Source organism: Pogona vitticeps, chromosome 13, assembly GCF_051106095.1.
Source record: "Pogona vitticeps strain Pit_001003342236 chromosome 13, PviZW2.1, whole genome shotgun sequence".
NCBI lineage: Eukaryota > Metazoa > Chordata > Lepidosauria > Squamata > Agamidae > Pogona > Pogona vitticeps.
In genome coordinates, this window is record NC_135795.1 from 5,205,431 (window position 1) to 5,228,820 (window position 23,390).

Below are 23,390 nucleotides of genomic sequence, written 5' to 3' on the forward strand. Positions count from 1 at the left end.
TCCTTCCTTCCTTCCTTCCTTCCTTCCTTCCTTCCTTCCTTCCTTCCTTCCTTCCTTCCTTCCTTCCTTCCTTCCTTCCTTCCTTCCTTCCTTCCTTCCTTCCTTCCTTCCTTCCTTCCTTTCTTTCTTTCTTTCTTTCTTTCTTTCTTTCTTTCTTTCTTTCTTTCTTTCTTTCTTTCTTTCTTTCTTCCTTCCTTCCTTCCTTCCTTCCTTCCTTCCTTCCTTCCTTTTCTGGTTGCCAGGTATAACAATGAAATGCCCTTGTGTCTGTTTTTCCTTCCAGATTCTTTCCGCCCCTTCCCGCTAATTGGAATTTATTGTAACAGCCCTTTAAGAATACCAAGAATTGGGTCTTTTATAATCCTTGGTTTGTTCCGGGTTTGATGGAAGTGAACTTTTAGATTTATTGTTGAAATACTCCTACGATAGAATTTGGACCGGCTTCAGCATTTGTTGCTTTGACTTAAAAAAAGAGAATTAACAGAAGTAAGAGAGAAGGACCACTACCTACAGCTTCTGGCAGCCAGCAGGGGGCGCCTCATACCTCTGCTTTTTAAAAGGAGATTGAGGGGGGGAAAAGGAAGGCATCAAAGTGGCTTTTCTCTGGCTAAATCCCAGACTTCATCTGAGAGAGGAAATACAGATCATGCTCCTTGTGTCTTTATTGCCATGCAGGGCAGCAGCCGTGGCAGAAAGAAGACTAGCTTTTCTTTCTCTGTGCCTGTCACTCAGTGGTTTCCCATCAAAATACACATGAATTGATGAGTTATTTGTCAGGCTGTTGATAAGCATGAATGGAAAAATGAGCACACAGGAGGTTTTCAAGCCTAGACAGCCATGCATAGGGCAGGGTGTGTGTGTGTGTGTGTGACTTGGAGAGAAGAGGTCATATAGCTGGGGATGCTTTAAGACAAAAAGGTGGGCCTCCAGATGTTGCTGGGCAGCAGCCCTCATCAGCCCTAGCCAGCATAGCCAATAGGGAAGGATACTGGGAGTTGCATTCCAGCAACATCTAGAAAGCCACACATGGTCCCTTTCTGCTTTGGAAACTTCATTATACAGCTTTAGCAACGGGCACGCCAGTTTCCCCTGTGAAATGGACTCGCTTGTTCAAGTAGCATGTGCCCCCAGCCTCACCACCATGAGGTTGTTGTTGTTGTTGTTGATGATGATGAAGAAGAAGAAGAAGAAGAAGAAGAAGAAGTGATGGACTAATCTGGGGGAGAGTTTTGTGTCAGCTTGCTTTGGATCAGAATGTCCCCAATACAGGTGTAGGAGAAGGCAATGCTGGCAGGTTTGCCTGCCATCTAGGAATGAATGAGAAATTCCATTCGGTTTACGTTTTTTTTTCTCTCTCCCTCTTTCTCAAATTTGAACGTGGGAGAAAGAGAGACTGACAGATCGGTCCCTCTTTACCCTTCGAACCCAACACCTGTTCCATTAGCGTCACATCTACATGACAACCAGCTTCCGTTTTCCATTGAGGGATGTCTGTGTCTGCCTTAAATGAGTGCCGTAAAAATAGGGCGACATTTAAGTGCTTCGGAGGAGTGGTTATGCATTCTGTAGCAGGGGGAAATCTAAGTTCAGCGATGTGTATATATTATAGGTGCTGCTAACCTATAAAAGCCCTAAACAGCTTGGGTGCAGAGCTGTTTCAAAGACTGCATCTCCCTTCGTGGGCCTGCTCAAGTATTAAGATCGGGGAGGGGGAGAGCTTTCTCTTGGTTGCACGACTTTCATAGGTGCGCTTCGTGGGGACACAGGAAAAGGCCTTCTCTGTGGCTGATTCTAGGCTCTGGAACTCCCTCCCACTGGAGGCCAGGCTGGCCCCATCTTGGCTGTCCTTCCACAAGCAGGCAAAGACCTTTCTGCTAAAGCAAGCTCCCCTGAATGAATGGCTGCCAAGTGGGTTTTTTTAAATGGATTGTTTGTCCCTGGCTGCATTGAATGTGTTTTGAACCTATCCATTCTAAAGGAAATCAACCCACAACCATTCTGCAGTCCTTACTGATTTAAGGAACTTAGTCTGTTTAGGCTGGTGAGAATTACCGGGTGTTGTAGCTGTGTTCTCAGGCTGCAGAATTCATGTCTTTCTTATTGGAAAGTTGCTTGAAGAAAATGAAGGGAAGATGGACGAGGATTTTATTTCCTTAGCTGCTCAGGGGCTTGTCTACCAGAAAAATCTGCAGTAGCTGAACATGCCCTAAAACAAACTGGACATGAAATTCTATTTCAAAATGCTGAAATACTGGACAACACCAGCAATCATTACGTCAGACTGCACAGGGAAGCCATTGAAATCCACAAGCACCAGCAGAACTTCAACAAAAAAGAGGAAAGTTTGAAACTCAACAAAACTTGGCTCCTAGCTCTCAAAAATAAAGCGTGCAAAAGGTCAACGAACTCTACCCAGCCACAAGGACAGGGGATCACTACACACAAAAGACCAGCTAACGACACCCATCAACCACAGGGACAGATAATCTTTTCTCCTTAGCACAACAATACACCCACAACAAGACACACTAATCACCCATCTACAGAAAAAGACAAAAGCCTATCTCACAGCCATAAATACTGCACTCCCAAGCCAAACTACACCAGAACACAGAGTGCTGTCCTCTGAAGATGCTGGCCACAGAGATGGGCGAAACGTTAGGAAGAACAACCTCCAGAACACGGCCAAAGAGCCCGAAAAACCCACAACAACCATTCTGTGGGATCCCCTTAAACCCACAAACGCGCACAACGACGAGCTACTGGGACAGAGAAAGAGCAAGAACTTTTTCTCCCGGGCCCCATTTGGACCCTGTTTCTTCTCAGAGGTTCCTCTCTGCCTTGGTTCAAAAATCTGCAGCACAGCTGATGTCCAGAAATATCAATACACTCCTGAATGAGTCATAAACTCCAGCTGAAATATGCAGGGCGCTTTTGTTATTATGAAATACACATCCACTCCAAAAGGCCATTTGGCTGAGAGGGAAACATTAATGTTAGCATTATCCACTTTTCTGCAGTCACATGTTTTCTCTAATTACAGTTATATCTGGGTAGCTGAGTGCTGGATGATTACTATTATTTTCTGTTTGCCCGGGTAAAGCCAATTCTCACTGCGGTCTCAGCGCTTATTTTATGACTTAATGTGGGACTCCGGAGCTGCTGACAGATGGTATTGTTGTTATTTTAGCCATTTCCCCCCCCCCTCCCCAAATAGTAAGGAACACTTACTTGACATTTCCAAGATATCCTTATTCAGTAGTAAAATTCAGCCATGTCTCATTGAGGAGACTGGCAGAATTGCAATTCCATTGGGCCTAAAGAGTGCTAGGAAAGTAGGGGATATGCCGCTGGTGCCATCGCTCCAGAGTTTTGAATTTCTGGTAAAATTCCTTGTGTTATGCAGGAGAAATATAGACCTTCGGAGAGGAGAATAGCATCAAGCTCCCCGGAGTAGTCCACCCCTGTTCTCCTTATGCTGGCACTTGCAGTGTGAATAACTCACACTGAAACCTTACGAGGAGAAAGAATAAAAAAGTTATATATAAATCCCAAAGAACCCATTGCCACCCAGCCCGGCATTCTGTTCTATGCTTTAACTATTATTATAAAACATGTTAAGATGAACCAGGATTCAATTCTATGATTTACCAGAACCAAGTGTTTGAAAGGGGGCGGTTCCCCTCCATCTGGTAAGCAATGAGCCAAGAAGCTCAGGGGCTGAGGTCTCTGCCAGAGGTTGGGAGTTCGAATCCCCCACGGGTGACACAGGCTCCTGCCCCTGGTGACGACGGGCGCTTGCGTGGAAATGTTGTGCAACAGAAGCATTGTGCGTGCAGATGGGATCTTGAAGCTGTCAGGGCGGGCATTTCCGAAAGCGGAATGCACCCACGGTGTGATTTCTACTAAATCAGGAAATGGAAGCATTTTACGAAAGAGAAGCCGGGGGAGGGGGGGAACACTCAAGATCATAGGGAGAAGAAGAGGCGGTGTTGTGCGCACACTTCCGAACGCAATCTCTGATCCTGCACAGGAGAAATCCTCTCTTCTTTTGCCGGGAGATGATTTCACCCACCACGGTGCTTCTTCCGTGCTAAACGATTCTCTCTCATCCAGTGCAGGAGGAAGCATCTAACTCACATGCGTGTGGCAGGCTAATAATCCTGGATCCATTTCTTATCCTCTCCTGGTTAAGGTCGGCTTAAACTGCGAATTGCATTACGTAATGGCAGAGCCTTGAAAAGTGGCTTTTTTGGGACAGCCGCTCCAAGAATAGCGAAGCCAGCATCTTCAGAGAGAAGTCCAAAAGAGCAACTTTTCCAAACTCTAGTAAAATGCATGGCAGAGAGAAGCAACTTTTCTTCTTTTTGATACTCAAGTAAATGGGATCCATGGAGGGACCCCGTTTCCTCTGTTCACTCGAAACCCAAATATCTACCCTAGTGCATCACAGCAAAAACTGGTGGTAGGAAGATATTCACGGGTGCTAAGGGTATTTCTTTTTCTGTTTTTTTCCTAAATTCCTCACACAGAGAGGCCCAATCTAGTTTTAAAAAAATCTTGAGGGAGCGATATTGAAACTTTACATCTCTTCCATTCATATCAGATGTGTGTTGTGTGCTGTAAAGTTGGAACTGACTTCTACTGACCCTAATAAGGTTTTCAAGGTAAGTGAGATATCTAAAGAGTGGTTTGACCGGTTCTATTCCCTCAGTGAATTTCCATGGCTGAGCCAGGATTTGAACCCTGTTCTTCAAGATCCTAGTCCATCACTCTATCCACCATGCCACATTGGATATACAGTGATGCCTCGCTAGACAGTTACCCCGCATGACAGTTTTTTCGCTAGACACTGACTTTTTGCTATTGCTATAGCGATTCGCAAAACAGTGATTCCTGTAGGGGAATTTTGCTGGACAATGTTTCGTCCCTGCTTCGCAAACCGATTTTCACTAGACGACGATTTGCTTTGCGCTAGACAATGATTTCGCTAAACAGCTATTTCGGTGGAACGGATTACCATCGTCTAGCGAGGCACCACTGTATATATATTTCTATTTCTCTTTGCACTGATAATGGCTCTTCCCACACATTACCTGCCAAGCAGTGTTTCTCACTACATTTCTGGCTAGGTTCTTATCCTTTCCTGTTTGAACCACCTTTTCAGCAGGCAATAACCTGCATGCAGGTATTTTATAGAGCGTCGTGTATTCATTCTCTCCTGTCCATCTGGAGACTTCCACAGGTTTTGCAGCCAAGCCAAACTGAGGCAAAGTGAGCAACAGTTTATTCTCTTGCATCTCCAATTTCTGGCGCATATATTGTTCACATCTACCAACCTGCCTTCTTATACCAATGGCTGAGAGCCTATATAAAGGAGGATTTATGGCTACTTCTAAAACTCCCAGCAAGATGGGTTCTGGTTCTTGGTTCCCAAGTCACGTAAACTGAAAAAAAAAAAAAAGAAGAAAAATTAATCAGGAAGGAGAAACAAGTTGATGGTAATTGAGTATGAGAGGTTAAAAGAGAGAGGTAGCTTTATGTCATCGTTTCACTTAACGTCAGAGTTGATTTCCTCAAAAACAAGTGACCCAAAGTGTATGGCTGTTCAATTTGCATTTTTAATTAGGCATTACTTATAAAGGTTATAAAGTGTTAGTATGTGAGCTGGAACTGGAATAGGAGGTGGCGATGTCACCGTGGAACATGGCGGCATGGCCAAGGCCCCTTCAGAGAAATTCCTCATCTGTTCAACATCTCGAGAGACAGAAAAATCACCACTCCGACGGACGCTCATCAGACAATGAAACAGATGTCATGGTGCCACTTAAATCAACGAAGCTGTCCAATAAGCAAAAGCGAGCTGCTTTCAAGCATCTTGAGACAATGGCTAAGGCTCTTAACAAGAGACGAGTCGGCTGCTATTAAAATTGAAAATACGGAGGCTCGTACGAGGTGGGTAGGTATCTCCAGGACTGCACAGGAAGCACTTGACTTGGAAACAGAAAACAAAACAGATAGAGAAGCCTCTGAAGTCACTTTTAAGAAGGTGTTGTAGATTTGGAAGATATCAGTAAAGGCAAGGGAGCAAGAGAGTACAATTTTACATCAAATATAAACAAGATCTTCAATTCTCTCTTCTAGGATCCTGGAGGCAGATATTAAGTGCAAGGCTCTGTTGGTATAAAATCAATCTGCAAGCATTTAAAAATAGAAAAGAATGTATCTTTACTTACACTTGCTGTCTATAGTTACAGTTAGAAGATGGGCTCTTGGATGAAAGACACAAGATGAAGGATGACGCAAAGACATTCTAATTAAATTTAGTGCGAGAGAGGACAAGATTTCATGGTGGACCAGAAACACAGATGTCTAGAGTATGGGGGCTTGCAAACGATGGTTATTCTGGGATGTATGTCCGCAAGTCACGCAAAAACAGAGACCCTACAAATAAATCCCCAAACTGTTCTAACATGCTGATATATCCTCTTGCAGGAATTTCCCTGCTGATGTACGTTATCTCTACAGAGAACACTCCCCATGTAGTTTCACTGAAAGCAAGAAAAATTATAGCCACACTAAAACTTAGCCCAGGGACGGAATTCAATCTGCCAGAAGAGGAAGAATCCATATGATAATCCAAAGAAGGCACAGTGATTGTACTAGTTGCCAAGGGAGTCTGATCTCAGAAATCATAATAGTCGTTGGCCGAGAGCCCAAACTTCTAGATTTCTGCAAACAGCCTGTAGGCCTTTGGTTGAAGTATCGGAGAGGCATCTGAGCTGGCTTCCATGCTGACCTCAGAAGGAGCAATTGCTTCTTGGTACCATAATTGGCTGAACTGACACTTGTATTCCTAAGGAACCAGGGCATAAGCTAGTAGGAACCTCATGCACAGTGGTTAAAGTGCAGTACTGCAGCCAAAACTCTGTCCGTGATGTGGATTCAGTCCCTGTAGCCGGCTCGAAGTTTACTCAGCCTTCCATCCTTCTGAGATCAGTAAACTGAGTACCCAGCTTGTTGACAGGAGCGGGCAATGTGTAGCCCCCATAATTAAATTGTAAACCCACCAGAGGGTGCTTTAAGCATTATGAGGTGGTATATAAGCAGCACACTTTGCTTTTTAAAAAATTGATAGGGACGGGGCTTCTGGGATAACATGAATGGGGAAAGGGAGCCTTTGAATTGTTGCATTGCAGCTAAAGAGAGGGTTGTGGAAATGTCTGCTTTCATTCGGCTTATCCTTAGCACAAGATTTTCCACACCTCCATGAACTACAAACTTGATTGCTTTTGTAAACACTGGGTTGCCTTTCCCACGACGACTGTGCAAAGCTTTGAAGGAATGCATCTGCAGAGGGATGACATTTGGTTCTGCATCATCCCACCCCCGACTACAAGGCTCCTTTGACACAGGGAAGAGCTGTGGATGATTCCTGATGGGTTGTTTTGCAAAGACATCAGCCAGGAAGAGCCAGGCCAGGCTGCGAGCGCCTCGCCTCCGTCGAGCTGGAGAGAAGCATTCCTGAAGCATGAGGAAATCAAGACAACTTATTCACTGCTAATTCATACCTACTTCTTGATGTATTTCAGGGATGTTTCTTTTTTTCTATAAACCAAGCCATAGGAGGAAAGACCGAAAGAAATGGGCTTGTTTAGCCTTGAGAAGACTGAGGGAGATAGGAGAGCGCTTTTCAAATCCTCAAAAGGTTGTCCTACAGAGGAGGGGCAGGATCTGTCCTCCATAATTTCGGACTGCAAAATATGTACCGTATTTTTCGCTCCATAAGACGCACCTTTCCATAAGATGCACCATTTTTTTAGGAGAAGAAAACAGGAAAATATAATCTGTTTTCTTCGCTCCATAAGATGCACAGACTTTCCACCCCCCTATTTTGTGGGGGGAAAGTGTGTCTTATGGTGCGAAAAATACGGTAATAATGGACTCAAGTTACGGGAAGCCGGATTTAGGCTAAATATCAGGAAAAACGTCTTAATTGTTAGAGCAGTACGACAATGGAACCATTGACCTCAGAGGGAGATGGTGAGCACTCCAGCGCTGGAAAATTAGACCATTGGTTCTCAACCTTGGCTTACTCAGGAGTTGTGGACTGCAACTCCCAGAAGCCTTCACCACCAACTGTGCTGGCTGGGGTTTCTGGGAGTTGCAGTTCAAAAACATCCGAGTAACAAAGGTTGGGAACCTAGGAATTAGACAATCCTCTGTCAGATCTGCTTTGACTTCGATTCCTGCTTTGAGCAGGGAGGGATGGACTGGATGGTCTTAGAGGACCCTTCCGGCTCCATGATTCTATGAACTACCTTTGAATTCACCACCTATTTTAATGACACCGGCAGCGTTCATAAGGCTTGTACATGTAAGTGGATGGAGTTTGTAAATTTTGCCTAATTATTCAGTGACACAAACCAGTTGCCCGAATCAGGTCAGCCCAGTCTAGCAGCTAATGCTCTCTTTAAATGCCATTGTAGCTTTTTGGTCTTTCAGCTACTTTTCAAAGGCTTGAGAGAACCCATTACGACAAAGAGCATTACCTGTAACATCATATTTGGGAGTAATTAGGGCATAACATTCCCTTTGCAAATTAATATGAAGACTAATAATGTCATTACTCTCTCTCTCTTTTATTTTTTTTAATGAAGAGCACTTTTTTGTACTTCTCCTTTATTACTTTCTGTGGCAAAACAGAGCATTTTAGGCTTATTTTTTTCCTCTTTAAACATATCGGCTGTTTTCTGACTTTTTTGCTGTTTCTTTTCCAATAGGCACGACAGGAGAACTCTTTTTGCCTAATTCTGAATAATGCCGAAGGAGATGGATGAGAGGGAAATGATTAGTGCAGATTACTTGGAGAAGATGAAGACTCGCTACAAAAATAATAATTAAAATTTTTTAAATGCACCATTTCCTCTTAATAGCCTAGTCACTTAGCATTGATTTTTTTTTTTTAAGTTGAGATGATTGACCCCATTATAATCCATAAATGTACTGTACTGTGTTGTGACGGTGGAGAACCTACAAATCCATGAGAACGCTCTGTTCTTTTTTCTTGCTGGGAGATTAAGAGGATGTAGCTGCCTGAATACAAAAGCGAAAAAGCAACAAGAATATAAACCATATGCTCTGTCAAAAGCTGTATGCTTATCTCTCCAGTGTGCTTTTCATGTACTTACATCCGGTTATTTATTTAATAAATAACATTTACACCCTATCCTTCTGTCTTATTTTCAGCATTCAGGGTAGCTTAAAACAATATGAAAGTTTCCAGAGAAGCCACCCTCTTATTTTGTTCCAGCATGTAAGGAATATTGGGAAAATTATTTTAGTTATTCCCTTTTAGTTTGCAGAGTTACAAACATGGATAGATCTTCAATGGTATAAAATCAATCTAGAAGCATTTAATATAGAAAACAATGTATCTTTACTTACATTTGCGGTCTACAGTTACAGTCAGAAGGATAGGAAGAATGGAAAGGAGAGAATCTCTTTCGATGTTAAAAGCCTCCCTCCCATTGAGTCACGTGCAGGCTCAAGGCTGTGTCTTCCTTTTAAGAATCAGTCCACCTTGTATTTTATCTACCTATTTTCCTGCTGCATTCAACTTTTCCCAACATTATGGTCTTTTCCAGAGAATCCTGCTTTCTCTTAAGTGGGACAGCCCATTTCATCAGTTTGGCTTCCAGAGAGAATTCAGGTTTGACTTAATCTAGACCTCACCTATTTGTATTTCTGGTGGTCCACAATGCTCCATATTTCAAATGAATCAAATTTTTTTCCGTATCAGCTTTCTTTACTGTCCAGTTTTCGTAACCATACATAGGAATCCAACATTGTGGATGATTCGGGACTTATACATCCTTTAGCCACAGTTTATTATTTAACCAAAACACCCCCTAGAGTTTCCATTTTATTCAGATACAAATCGGTCTTGGTCATTAAGGCCTTGTTCCAAATGTAATTGCAGGGTCCTTGTTTGGGAATAAGAGAAGGCAGGAACGTTGCATTCTGCATTTAAGGGCTCCAGCAACCCTGGACTGAGGATGATTGGGTCCTCCACGTTGGGCTAACACCTACCTGCCTACAAGCTGGTAGACCACAGTAGCAGCAGCCTTAGGAAATATGACATAAGTGCTAATCTTATGACCTTTTCTTCTCCTATAGAATAAGTAATGCTTCTATGTGTGTCTCCAATACGTCCACCGAGGCTGATGCAAATGTTAATTTTAGAAACGTAGTGAGGAGACACCCGAGGGCTTCTTAAGGTCTTGAACCAAGGACTGAGGTGCCTTTTCCTGCCACCATGGCTGCTTCCCGCAAGAGGGAGCTGCTGACCTGTCTTAAACCCAGACTCACACCGACTCCAGGATGCTGCCCGCAGACTGCACAAGGTTAAAAAGCACCCCGAACAAGAATGTGGTATAGGCCTTGTGAGTAACGTAGAGCCCATGGCAAAACGGACGTGAGCAACTTACAACGTTATCTCCAAAGTGTTTTGCAAACTGGTCACAGAATTGCTAGGAGCATTGCTAAGATCACCCTATAATAATAAGCACCTATCATCAGGCGGATGCTGGTTTATGGCAAACCCTTCCAGGGTCTCCTACGTAAAAAATACTCAGAAGTTGTCTACCATTCCTTTCTTCTGAGGACTGGCAAGCTTACCCAAGGCCACCCAGGCTGGCTCTTTTCCTGGGAGACAGAGTTGCCACCCTAAGCGAGGGCTAACATGCAGTAGGGTCGCTAGCTAAGATACAGACATGGCACTTGAACCCTTCCCTGTTTTCCTCCTGTCATTTGCTCCTCGTGGGTCCTTTCCCTCAAGATAAGGCAAAGATGCGTCCAGGAAATCAGCTCTGAAAAGCTGACATGAGGGGCTTTGGCGGGAAGAGCAATGTAGCCGTTATATATCCTTAATCAGTTCTCATGTTTCCACCCTTGAGTTCATTTTTTCTCATTTCTGCTTAGTTCTGCCGTGTTTTTTCAACCCTGTGCAAAAGGAGCACAATTATATGTGCCTTTAGCTTGCCTTTTGAACAGACTGGGGTGCTCTTAAAGATGGCAATCAGATGACATCTTTTCTGGAACAAACTAGCCCACCCTCAGAGTGTTCCTACGTGGCTGCACATTTCTGGCTTCTATCAAGGGGCTTCTACTTTTTTTGGTGCGGGTAAGGTTGCTCTATTTGGTTCGTTTCCAGCACATACGATTGCTGGGAACGGACCAAAGGAAACCATCCTCTTTCAATTCAACAATATTGTGAAGTGGCTTAATAAGGGAGCCACTTTTTCGTCATCATCACCATGGGCCATGAAGCCAATTCTTACTTACGCCAACGCTTTTAAGGATTTTCCAGCTGGAGAATACTCAGAGGTGGCTTACCGCTCCCTTGTCCAGTGGCCGCTCTGTGACTGTGCAGCTTGCCCAAGGCTATCCAGGCCGGCCCTTCTCCTTGGAGGTACTGTGGGGAAATCAAACACCTCTGCAGCCAGATATCTATCTCACCGAGCTATCCAGCCGACTCTGCTTTATGATACAGGCAAAGAAATTTGTCTATGAAAGCTCATGTAAAAATACAGCAGTTAGTCTTTATGGTGCTACATCGTTTTTGTCTTCTTAATTTGTGTGTGTGTGTGTGTGTGTGTGTGCGCGCGCGCGTGCGTGTGTGTTTGCCTGTCTGTCTCTTTCGTCAGTCTGTGTGGCTTGGGTTTCTAAAAGAGCCCGGCAGAGCCACCCAGCAGAAGGAGGAGACGGCAGGACAAATTTTGTTTGCTTTGTTGGCTCTTTGAGAGAGAAGCAAACGAACATTCAAAAATTCTCCTCGTTGCTCCCTCCTAATTCCCTTTGACTTCTGACAGTGGCCGTGGCAGGGACCAAACAAGTTTGTTTCAACTCCACATTCCCTTCGGATGCAAATATGGTGGACCGTCTACTTACGGAATTAATCCGTATTGGAACGGTGGCTTCAAGTCGAAAAGTCTGTAAGTCGAATCTCCATTGACCTACAATGCATTGAAAACCGATTAATCCCATAACTGGCAGTTTTTATTCTATTTTTGTTCCATTTTGGTTTTTTTCTGGTCTGTAAGTCGATTCTCTGGCTGCAAGTCGAATCTAAATTTTGCAGCCAGAGAAGTCTGTAACTCGAAAAGTCCGTAAGTCGAGCCGTCTGTAAGTCGAGGGTCCACTGTAGCCACCTGGACCTCCCAACAAGGTTGTCCAGCCCCCCACCCAAAAAAGTGGGCCTGTGGACCATCTTATTACATCAAAAATCACAAGGCACCTCAGAGAATATCTGAAAGTGTATTGTCTCAAAGCTACAGCTTTGTGTAGCTCCGTGCAAAATGAGATTCTGGGTTGTTTTTCTTACCTTCCTATTATACTTTCTTTAACACAGTACAGGCAGGCAGTGGTTAAAAGAGAACTGCGACGGATGCTTTTGTTGTATCTTGATTTATCCCTGGAGAAACAGTGGAAGCTGCTAATATTTAGACCTTTTCTAGGGAGTCTAATCTGGCGCATTGTATCTCCAGCTCAAGAGCGTATCAAGCCCATCGGCGCCCTCCGTCTCTCGGCTGCAGTGAGCATTTATCATCCGCAGCCGGGAGATTTGCTCCTAGAGAGCACCAAAGGCCACGTTTTCTGCAGTGTGTCATAAAACCCGTAGTGTAACAGCTGTGTATCCCCCCCCGCCATGCTCTTTTCTCTCCCACCCCCCTTTTTTTCTTTTCTTGTTCTTATGTAGGGAAGTGATTGATGCTGACATCAAACATTTGATTAAAACAGACATAAATAAAAGAGCGCACGGAAGATAAGAGACGGATAAGGAAAACACAACTTCGGGATGTGAAGGGGGAAAAGAGGACGGGCCACTTTCTAACTGCGGAACCTTCTCTACTGGGAAAAAGGTGCAGAAAATAATAATTAGCGTTGTGATTGCTGTTGATATCGGCCTATAAATGGCAGGCGTCACAATTCTGCCAGGGGTGCTGAAGGAATGGGGTTGGATTTTGAATTCTCAGCAGCCCTTCACCCAGACACACACACCCTCAGCGGATGCTGAAAAACGTGGTTTATAGTGAACGCTATTTTAAGAGCAAACATAGCATGGTCTCTGGCTCCCCCTAGTCACCAGTTCTGGTAATGACATCATAGAAATGTATTTCTCCAATGAGTGCAATACATGTAGCATGGACTCTGGTTCCCTCTAGTGGCCAGTTCTGGTAACGTCATCTTCAGAAATAGATATTTCTAGTTTTCTTTCTTTTAATATTTTTAATATATTCAGACTGTGGATAAGTGAATCAGCGGATACTGATCCCACAGATATAGAGGTCCTACTGTACATAATGGTCAGAATACCGTTACCTATTTACAATGGTGTAACCCAGTTGTAATAAGTCTCAGCGGTCGAGTGCTGCAAGAAGTTATTGTAGGCGTTTGCTGTTGAGTGCTGAGTCACATGACTGAACACACAACAGCCAATGCCTACACTGACTTTTGAACTTGTGGCACTTTATCGCTGAGATTTAAGCTGACCGAGTTCTCCTGTGAGGCATAACTAAAAAGATTCTGTCCAGTACAGTACAAGTAAATCAAATACATTGTAAGGCACTATATTCCTTGGATTAGCATCTATTTACCATAATATGCATTAATTATAAGTCTCATTTCAGTATAGATGGGGGGAAGGGAAACACATCAAAATACCATGAAATTTGAGAGGTGCTGTCTTTTACATTTCTGTGATAAATATGAACAACATAAAAGAATGTGGCCATTTAAAAACTGCACACAATTGGTAATAACATAACCTGCCCTAGATGTGGTGTGCTAATTTTAACATATGCATTCAGAGACAAAACTTTAGTCTTGGATGAGTCATGAACAAAAAGTAATTTAATGCTGGAGGAAGAAATGGGGAGAATTGATTGACAGGTGTCTCAACTGGGGTAAGGACATCTAAATGCTTTTTTTTTTAACCCAGCAGAAATGATCTAATATGTTTAGGTATCCCTCCCGCTCCCCTTAGCCATTTGGGATTTCTGTTTAGAGGGGATCAATGCAGCTCAGAGCTACAGAAAGCAAGTCAAATTCTTTCACTGATTTGAAAGAGACCTTGGGAATGTGAAAAACTCTCATCACATCATTCAAATGTCTGATGTCCTCATCAGTCGCAAGGCCAAGTTTCATGCGCTCAATGAAAATTGAAAGCAGACTGCCTAACGACTCGTTCAAGTAGCTTTGGCAGGCCATGTGGGCCACGGAGTTCTAAGACTGAACGGCCAGTATCTCTCCCCATGACGGATTTGTTCACTTCTTTTCTTTTGAGTCCAGCGAAGCAGCAAGAAGGCAGCAAAATGAATCCGAGAGAGGAATAGACCAAAAGGCTGAAAGAGATCAGGGCTGTTGGGTGTGAATCAAAAAAATAATCCCAAGGAGGCAAGAACAGATGCCAGACAGATGCTCAAAGATGGGAGCATGAGATGGAGGGTCACCAGAACCATCTTCTACACTCACAAGGAATACACAAAACAAATATCTACTGATGAATGTTCCTTCTTAGGTATCGAGAGATTATGGTAACGTGCTCCGAACAGAGGACTTGGAACAGCATCTAGTGTGGCTGAGAAGGCCAATTCGAGAGTGACAATCCCTTCCACACTGAAGACAAACACAATCTGTCCCCTGTCCAGCTCCCTGATTTTGCTGCTTTCAGGACTGCCTCTTTGCCTCGGCCTGCTGGACAAGGGTCTCTTCAAATTGGGAGAGGCCGTGACGCACCGAATGTTAGGATAATGCATAATCACACTTACCGGCCTTATTCAGTTTTCTTGTTTAGACAGAGCAGACTTTCATTTTATTTGGGTGTGGGGGACACACCACATTCTTCTTTTTCTTTTAATGAGGGGGGCTTATGTCCATGCTTTAGGGTGGGGTGGCTGGCAGGTGGTGCCACCTGCCCTGGTTGGCAAAATAACTCATTATGGCACTGGTGCCTTCTGTCGCCCCATCATCTTCTGTTGTGGGTTTTGAGGTGACCTCGTAACCTAGGTGAGAAAAGAGCGCTTTGTACCATAGGTGCAAAAATTTGTTGCATTCGGGGGTTATTTTTAAGTCATCAAAAGTAATTCCTTCAGTTGCTTTGAAAAAGCAGGGAAAGTAAAGTTATTCCTAAACAAATGCAAAGTCAAGGGTAACTAATTACTTTCTTGGACCTTGGAACAATACCTAATTACTTATTTTTTTAAAAAAAAAAAAACCTAAAATATTCCTTTAAATCCAATCTGTTCCCAAATAATATACTGATTATTTCCTTCTCTTGTTTTAACGAAGAATTCTTCTCCGCGAGCTACAAATTTTTGTCTTTCAAAGTGTTTGTGTACGTCAACATTCATACTATCCAGAGGCAAAAATCCACTGGATATTCTCCCCCGTCCCTTCGCTGCTATCCAACTCTGGAATGTCAGTTGCACCAGGCATTTATGGTGGAACCTAAAGAATATAAACACTTCTGTACCTTATCTATCAGTAAATCCACTGGCGAATTCTTAAGTGGCTTGGCTTTCATTTCCCAGCTTCCCTCAGCTGCAGTCACAGATAGCATCACTACGGCTTCTGCTGAAAACACCTTAACACATACCTAATGAAAAACCTGACATGTTTACCTCTGCAGGCATCTCCTAGGGGACCAGAGCCTCATGGATGTCTTTCCTTAGCAGAGAAGGTTTTTATTCCAGAGCGAAGGGAAAGGTTTAAGCAGCAGTGCATCATCTGCTAATGAGAACAACGTTCGCTGCAACCCAGCCTTGAAGGGCATTCCAGAAATGCATTCCTGCTTCATCTGCCATGGCCCTTTAAAATATGGAAGCTGTGAAAAGAAATGATATGCAATTAGCTCAGTATCACCTTTGATGTGGAATACTGGACCTTCAATATCAGGCATTGTTCAGAAATCTTTCTTTTAGAGAATCATAGGATAATGAAGTTGGAAGGAGCCTCTAAGGCCCTTGAGTCCAACCCCATGCTCAATGCAGCAATCTAAATCTGAGTTGATTTGATAGACGGCGGTCCAATTTCATGTTGAATGCCTCCAGCGTTGGAGCACTTACCACCTCTCAGGGTAATTGGCTCCATCATTGTACTGCTCTAACAGTCAGGAGGTTTTTCCTGATATTCAACCGAAATTTGCCTTCCTGTAACCTGAACCCATTGTTGCATGTCCTGCACTCTGGGATAATCGAGAGGAGACCTTTTCCAGGTGAATCTTGAAAATACACCTGTTTTTCAGAAGCTTTGGGGATACACTTGAAGTATTTCCCTTCAGAAAATGCAGACGTTATGTACTGATTTCAGGACTGAAGTACTTCCCATTGGGAATGCAGACTAGGCTTTACAAATAACTTGCAAATAATAATAGGAACCCAAAGGTCTTCTTCGTTTTCCACCAGACCAATGTGTTCTATCCTCTTCATGTGTACAAGTACAATTCAGAAACTTCTAGAGCTGAAAAAAGAAGATTTTTGACCCAATATTTTTCATGAGCACTGGTGGCATGAGGGGCTACGGGGGCGCCTTTGAACCCCCGTGGTCTACATAAGGTAAAGGTTCCCCTTGACATTGAGTCCAAGTCGTGTCCGACTCTAGGGCGCGGTGCTCATCCCCATCTCCAAGCCGTAGAGCCAGCATTTGTCCGTAGACAGTTTCCGTGGTCACGTGGCCAGCACGACTAGACACGGAAGGCCCTTCCCCCTTCCCACCGAAGTGGTACCTATTTATCTACTCACATTTTTACATGCTTTCGAACGGCTAGGTTGGCAGGAGTGGGGACAAGCGACGGGAGCTCCCTCCGTGTTGCCTACTACTAGCTCATCATTGTTCACAAATAATCCTTGCTAGTAGCAAATCTCCAAGATTTCAAACAGCCGTGCCCAGCAAGACCAGATGGTGAACCACAGACATCACGCCTACAAAACATTATGGCCTGGAGTCCTTACACATGCTCGTCCACTGAGCTTATACCCTTGCTCTAAAACAGCGTCCCACAACCCGTTAAACCCCCAGATGGGTTGCACTACAAAATCCATGCTCCCCAGCCATCAACCCATTGGCCGTGTTGGCTGAAAATGGGGACAGCCGTATCCTGACATATCTGGAAGGAAGGGGCACCAGGCTGGGGCAAACGGCTGTAGCCAATTCTATATGCCTTCAAAGGTGGAACGTGCGTTTTCCGTCCTTAGCGCCCATGGAAAAGTTAGAGAGGTTTCTCATTATGGAGCTAATTTGGGAGCCAAATCTTCCTCTCTTTTTCTCTTTATATATTTCTTTTTTCAGTCTCTCTCCATCTGACAACTTGGATCCAGCAGTGCAGTTGCTTTAAAACCTGCCGGAAATGTTTAGGGATAGTTCTTGGACCGAGAAGGAACTGAGCAGCCTTTTCGAAATAGGTTGTGTGCTCATGGTCAAGATAATCAACTGGAGGGTTTGCAAGGAGGGCCAAAAGTGGCTCTCAATTCAGAAAGAACAAAGTCCGGCCACAGACACCAAGTTATTCATTGACACCAACGGTTTTTACAGTAGGGGAACACCCCCCCCCCTTATCTGCAAGATCAGAATCTACTGATTTGCTTACCCACAGTCTAAAAATATTAAAAATATTTTTAAAAATATCCTAGAAATATATATTTCTACAACATCATTACAAGAACTGGCCACTAATGGGAGCAAGATAGCAGGCTATGTAGGTTGGTTTGTTCATTCATTACTGTTTATTAAATTAGTGATTGTTATGATCTGCATTTTTCAGCATCTGCACGAGGACTTGGAGCCAATCCCCTGCAGATAAGGGGTGTGTGTGTCCTGTTGTATAACTGCTAAATAGCTTAGTTGTTCAAGTCTCTGGCTGCAGAGCCTGAAGTTGGGAGTTTGATTCCCCCACGGTGGCTCCTGGACAGGGGTTGGACCGGATCGTCCATAGGGGCCCTTCCAGCTCTGCTGTTCTGATATTACCGTATTTTTCGCACCATAAGACACACTTTTTTCCCACAAAACAGGGGAGTGGAAAGTCTGTGCGTCTTATGGAGCGAAGAAAACAGCTTATATTTTCCTGTTTTCTTCTCCTAAAAAATTGGTGCGTCTTATGGAAAGGTGCGTCTTACGGAGCGAAAAATACTTTTCTTATTCTTAGGGTTTCCTGTACTCCACACCTAGAAAGGTATACCAAGTGGAAGAAATGTCTCTATCATCATCCTCTTAGGACTGCAGAGCTGGAAGGGACCCTATGGGATCATCAAGTCCTGCCCCTATTAAGGAGGCACCATGGGGGGGGGAATCGAACCCCCAACCTCTGGCTCTAACCACTGAGCTATCCAATTGCAACTGTACGTGGTGTGGAACTGTTATCAGGCCTCCATTTTCACATACCATTTTATTCTGGAGAAGAAGGGGGGGGAAATGTTCTGTACACGTTACTCATCCTCATGGCTCCCCAATTCACCGTTGATGAGAAGGTATCACTCATATTATTGACTTAATTATTAGTTGCATCATATACTGAGCTCATGCTAGCGGGCAGGATTCTCCTCTCTCCCACACCGGCCCTGTGGCCTAGCTCAGGCTGAAAAAGAGTCCCTCGTCAAAGGTCACCCAGTGAGTTGCATGGCCTAGTGAAAACTTGAGCCTTGATCGCCTCAGGCTCCATCCCAGCACTGCAGCTACACTGCTTCACCTTGGGTCTGAGGCTTGGAGACTGCTCGCTCATGGGCACAAAGCCATTGCTTCCTCTCCCTTCTCTTCTCTTTTCATAATCCTTCTGTAATCTGAATTATGCCGGCTTTGTGTTCCACAGTTTCTTCACAATATCTCTACTGTCAATCGACAACAGGGATGAATTTAATGCTTTGCCTTCTCTTGAAGATACTGACGCAAATGGAACAGGGGCTCAGAGGGGTTCACATGCATGATATTTTTAGAACTGTTTTGCTTCTCTTCCGTTCCTTTAGATTTTTTTTTTAACTTTGTATTTTGCATGGGCTCCAGATCACAAATATCAACAGTGTTCCAGGAGGAAGTAATGCGTTAAGCAGAACAACAAAAACACAACAAAGCCCTAAATTAAACTGAAAATCATGGCTGAATCACTCGTTTAAATGTCCCGAGATTTCGAGTCCTCCGTATTCTTTTGCAATGGCCATCTTGAAACATTAATTTAACTTTCTCTCCTGCGGCCTCAACATCTCAGCCAGGTTGATCTAGAGAGGGTGGTGTCCCTCCTTTCTTCTCAACCTTGGCAGTACCCAGCTTCACAAAGAATCCTTAGAGCTTGAAACCTCATTTTTAAAAGGATATTTTAGAGGGCTAATAAAAGTATTACCGATTCCAGATTTTGGATTTTCTTCATAGATTACACAACTCATTTTTTTGTTGTACTATGGAAGATAGGAATAGCTATCTGCTCAAAGACTGCATCTCTCTCTGAGAATAAGACACATCAGCACTTAGTACATGGATAGGACTCTGAATTCTGCCTTTTCTCTTTTTAAAAAAATTAACTAAACAAACAAAAATATAAAATATAACATAAAATCTTCTGCCCTGTGTGTCCCACCACCCTCAGGACTAATTTACTTATTTATTTTACTTTTTATTTTGTAGCTGCCCTGTTTCTTTCCAGAAATATCATGATTCTTGTCCAGGGGGTATAATCATTCCCTTCCTCAAACACGTGTGCTAAAAACCACTTCTGTACATCTTTAAAATCATTTGTAATCATTATTCCTTTCCTAATCTTAAACTCACATGTTAATTTGTCATTGATGGCCATATCCCACATTTCTTTATACCATCCCTCCATATTGAACTTCGTTCTTCTTCTTCCAGTTCCTTGTGAATATCAATCTTGCTAATTCCTTTCCTTCATAATAACTAATTCTTTTTCTTCCCCTTTTATTATTGACCATCTTCAACAAAGCTAGCATGGGAGACCCCGTGTGTCTTTTCTGTGCTTATTGGTCCCGTTGGATTCAATAGGAATCCCGGAGGTCACATCCTGAATCTCCTTCTGCAGGTCTTTATTTCCCAGCATGTCTATTATGGCCTATAATGCCACAACATTGTAGATCATCCACCCTACCACCGGAGAGGCTGGCCGAGATGCCACAGAGGGACCCATGTGTCAGTGACTCATGTTCCATCATTCCCATCTCTCCTCTTGATCTCAATCCTTGGCAGGAACGAGGCTGCCTTTTATTCTCTGTCCCCGTCTCTGAAGAATCGAGATAATTCAAAGTCAACAGCTCGTCCTTTGTGCTTTTCAGGCAGTGGGAGAAAGCTTTGGCGATGCCAGCTGGGTTTCACTGGCAGGCGGTGGAGACGGGTGAAAAAAAATATATTTCCTTGGCAGCAGTGACGTCGGGGAGGTCCGTGATATGGATACCGAAGCAAAGGAAAAGAAAAATGCAATCCGAATCCCCACACCGTAACCTCACAACTCATTTCTAGCTTTCAGAGTAACATGGAAAGCTTTGAAAATTATCCAGATGAGAGTCACACCTTAGTCTGATAGGTGTGTCTGGAGAGGAGTTATTTTTCTTGAATTTGGCCCAGGGCCTTCATACTTTGTAGGCTGACTAGCTAATGTCAGAACAGTTACTTCTGAAGACGATAGCTCTCAGGATCCCATGTCCAACGAATAATATTTATTGCATGCTATCAAGTGAAGGCTGTCTTAGGCCAACCCATTCCCAGGTTTTCCAGGTATAGAGCAGTGGTTCTTAACTTTTGTTACTCAGATGCTTTTGAACTGCAACTCCCAGAAACCCCAGTCAGCACAGCTGGTGGTGAAGGCTTCTGGGAGTTGCAGTCCAAAACTCCTGAGTAACCCAAGGTTAAGAACCAGTGATATAGAGTGTGATGAGATGGGTTTTTGAGTTAAAATCTTTTAAGGCATATGGGTTTTGTAATTAAGAAATAAGCCAGAGAGGTTCCATCTTGTTTCTTTGTATAAAGTATCTTTGCTATGCTGACAAGTTGTTTCTAGGCGAGCGAGAGAATGTTATTCTGAAAGCCTGAGAAAGGACTCTGTGTGATTAGATAGATGGGAATTGTTGTGACTCTTTGAGAAACCACCGTAACCCAGATAACATCTGGTGTGTATGAGAAAGAAGTCAGGTGGTGCAACAAGACTGTTTGCCTAGTAACGAACTCTGATTGGATGACATCGTGGGAAGGTGCGATGAGCCCTTGCCAGTTACTCTTGAAAAAGGAACTTTTTCTCTATGGACTTTGTCTTTCCAAGACCGACCTTTCAGTCATTCGTGACCTACTCTTCAGCCATTTGGGACTGGTGGCCTACCTACATGGACTGGTTTCTATGCTTTGCTGGATCACTTTTGGACTTATGGGATTTTTCCTAAGGACTGTGCATGGACTATTTTCTATGGACTGTTCTATGGAATATTCTTTATGGACTTCTTTTCTTGGAATACTCCATATGGACTATGCTCTTGTAATTTTGTAAGGACTATGGTATATTTACTGGATTTTTCTTTTCTAAGGACTATGGGACATATAATGGATTTTTACTTTTGTTTAGGGGTTTTTATTCTATAGGATCACTGAGGACTATAGCCTTTTTATAACCTACTTGGATTATTTTGTTTACTAATGATTTCTTGTACTGGAACTGTTTTTATTCATTTTAATGGCTTTTTTGCTTTTTGAATACTTTTCTATTTTTCATGTTTTCTTTGCCTCACTACATCTTTGTAACTAAACAGCACAATGCTAGTTTATTTGTTTTGGGTTAATTTGGCTCTGATACTTATTAACATGCTTTTTCTTTAATAAAATAAAGATTATAAAACTCATTTGGTTTCCTGAACAGTACACTTGTCATAGGGTCATCTGAGAGTGCTGCCTCGGCCTAGCTTACTTAGAGTCCTGTCAGTGGCGCAAGTTAAGTCTAAGGACTACAAAGCCCACTTGACCTTTTCATAATAATATCTGAGAGTACCAGGGTGTTCTTAGTGGGCAGACCTGCGAGAAGGAGTGTTGTATCATGGCTAGCTGAATTGGACTCTTTCAGCACATTTTAGCATGTGCAAACTCCTGATTGCTCTCTGTCCAAGCTTACACGTGTGTTTTCGAACCCGTGTTCGCGACATAGAGTACTCAGAATTGGTTGACCATTCGCTTCTTCTAGGGATGCCCTGGGGCTGAGCAGCTTGCCCGAGGCTACCCAGGCTGGCTCTACTCCCAAGAGGCACAGTGAAGAATCGAACTCACCACCTCTGGCTCTGCAGCCATCTACTTAAGCTATCGAGCTCCCTACAAGCATATCAGCTAGCAGCTTTTCAAAGCTCTGCTTCCTATAAACACTCACATCCATACAAATGATGTGCAGATTCCAGCTAGAACTTTTTTTTTCAAAGAAAGTAATTTCAAGATGAAATATCTTTTACACAGACATGGACCCATTGCAGGGTGTGTGTTTTTCTCCTCCACAGGCAGTTGAAAGCGAGGATCAATACATGGGAAGGCACAATATAATTAGATTGGTAGAATAGAATAGGCTTTATTCTTCTAGCTGGAAAAGTCCTTTAGTTCCTTAAGAAGATTTACAATGATATTTCTTGTAATGGAGAAAACCTGGAGTGCCTTAATAGGGAAGGGATGTTTGGGGACACTCTCTTTCAGGTGCCCCGAAATGATAAATTCGTTGGGCGCTTATTGCCATACCAACAAGCGGGCTCTCAGGGACTGTTAAAAACGAAGCGTTCTGAGAAGACTGCATGCCGTTGCTCCAGCGAATCCACCACTAGGCAGCTGTTATCTTCCCGAGAACAAAATAATCACGCATCCTCAGAAAACATTTCGCTTTCTTCTTGGGCAGTAGATTGGCAGCCAAAGGAAAATGCTAATACCCATCAGTGGCTGAAATCCTGTTGGTGTAGCAACTACAGTAGGCCCACTGAATCCATGAGGATCCAGCTCTTCTGTAACTTTCATTGGTTCCAATGGGTCTACTCTAGTTGTGATTTACTAAAGTACAGTGGTGCCTCGCTTGACGACATTAATTCGTTCCAGCAAAATTGCTGTAGAGCGAAAATGTCATCAAACAAAATTTAAAAAACCATTGAAACACATTGAAAACCGTTCAATGCGTTCCAATGGGCTGAATACCTGCTCGTCCAGTGAAGATCCTCCATATGGCGGCCATTTTCAGTGCCTGTATAGCAAGGAATCTGTCCTACAAAACAGCGGGGTGCCATTTTGAAAGCCGGCGGCCATTTTGAAACCTGACAATCAGCTGTTTGCTGATTGTTGTAAAGTGAAAAATCGGTTCCCGAAACAGGGAACCAATCATCGTTAAACGA

The 23,390-nt window shown here is 43.4% G+C and overlaps 1 protein-coding gene across 1 annotated transcript in view; it reads left to right on the forward strand.

Moving 5' to 3' along the window:
* The window catches only part of DNAAF8 (dynein axonemal assembly factor 8), a 30,613-nt gene extending 21,108 nt beyond the window's left edge, over positions 1-9,505 (forward strand). Inside the window, exon 9 of the mRNA XM_078381498.1 lies at positions 8,784-9,505. Within this exon, the coding sequence (XP_078237624.1) occupies positions 8,784-8,811 (28 nt within the window). The 3' untranslated portion in view covers positions 8,812-9,505. The remainder of the gene's footprint in view (positions 1-8,783) is intronic.
* The last annotated feature ends 13,885 nt before the right edge of the window (positions 9,506-23,390 follow it).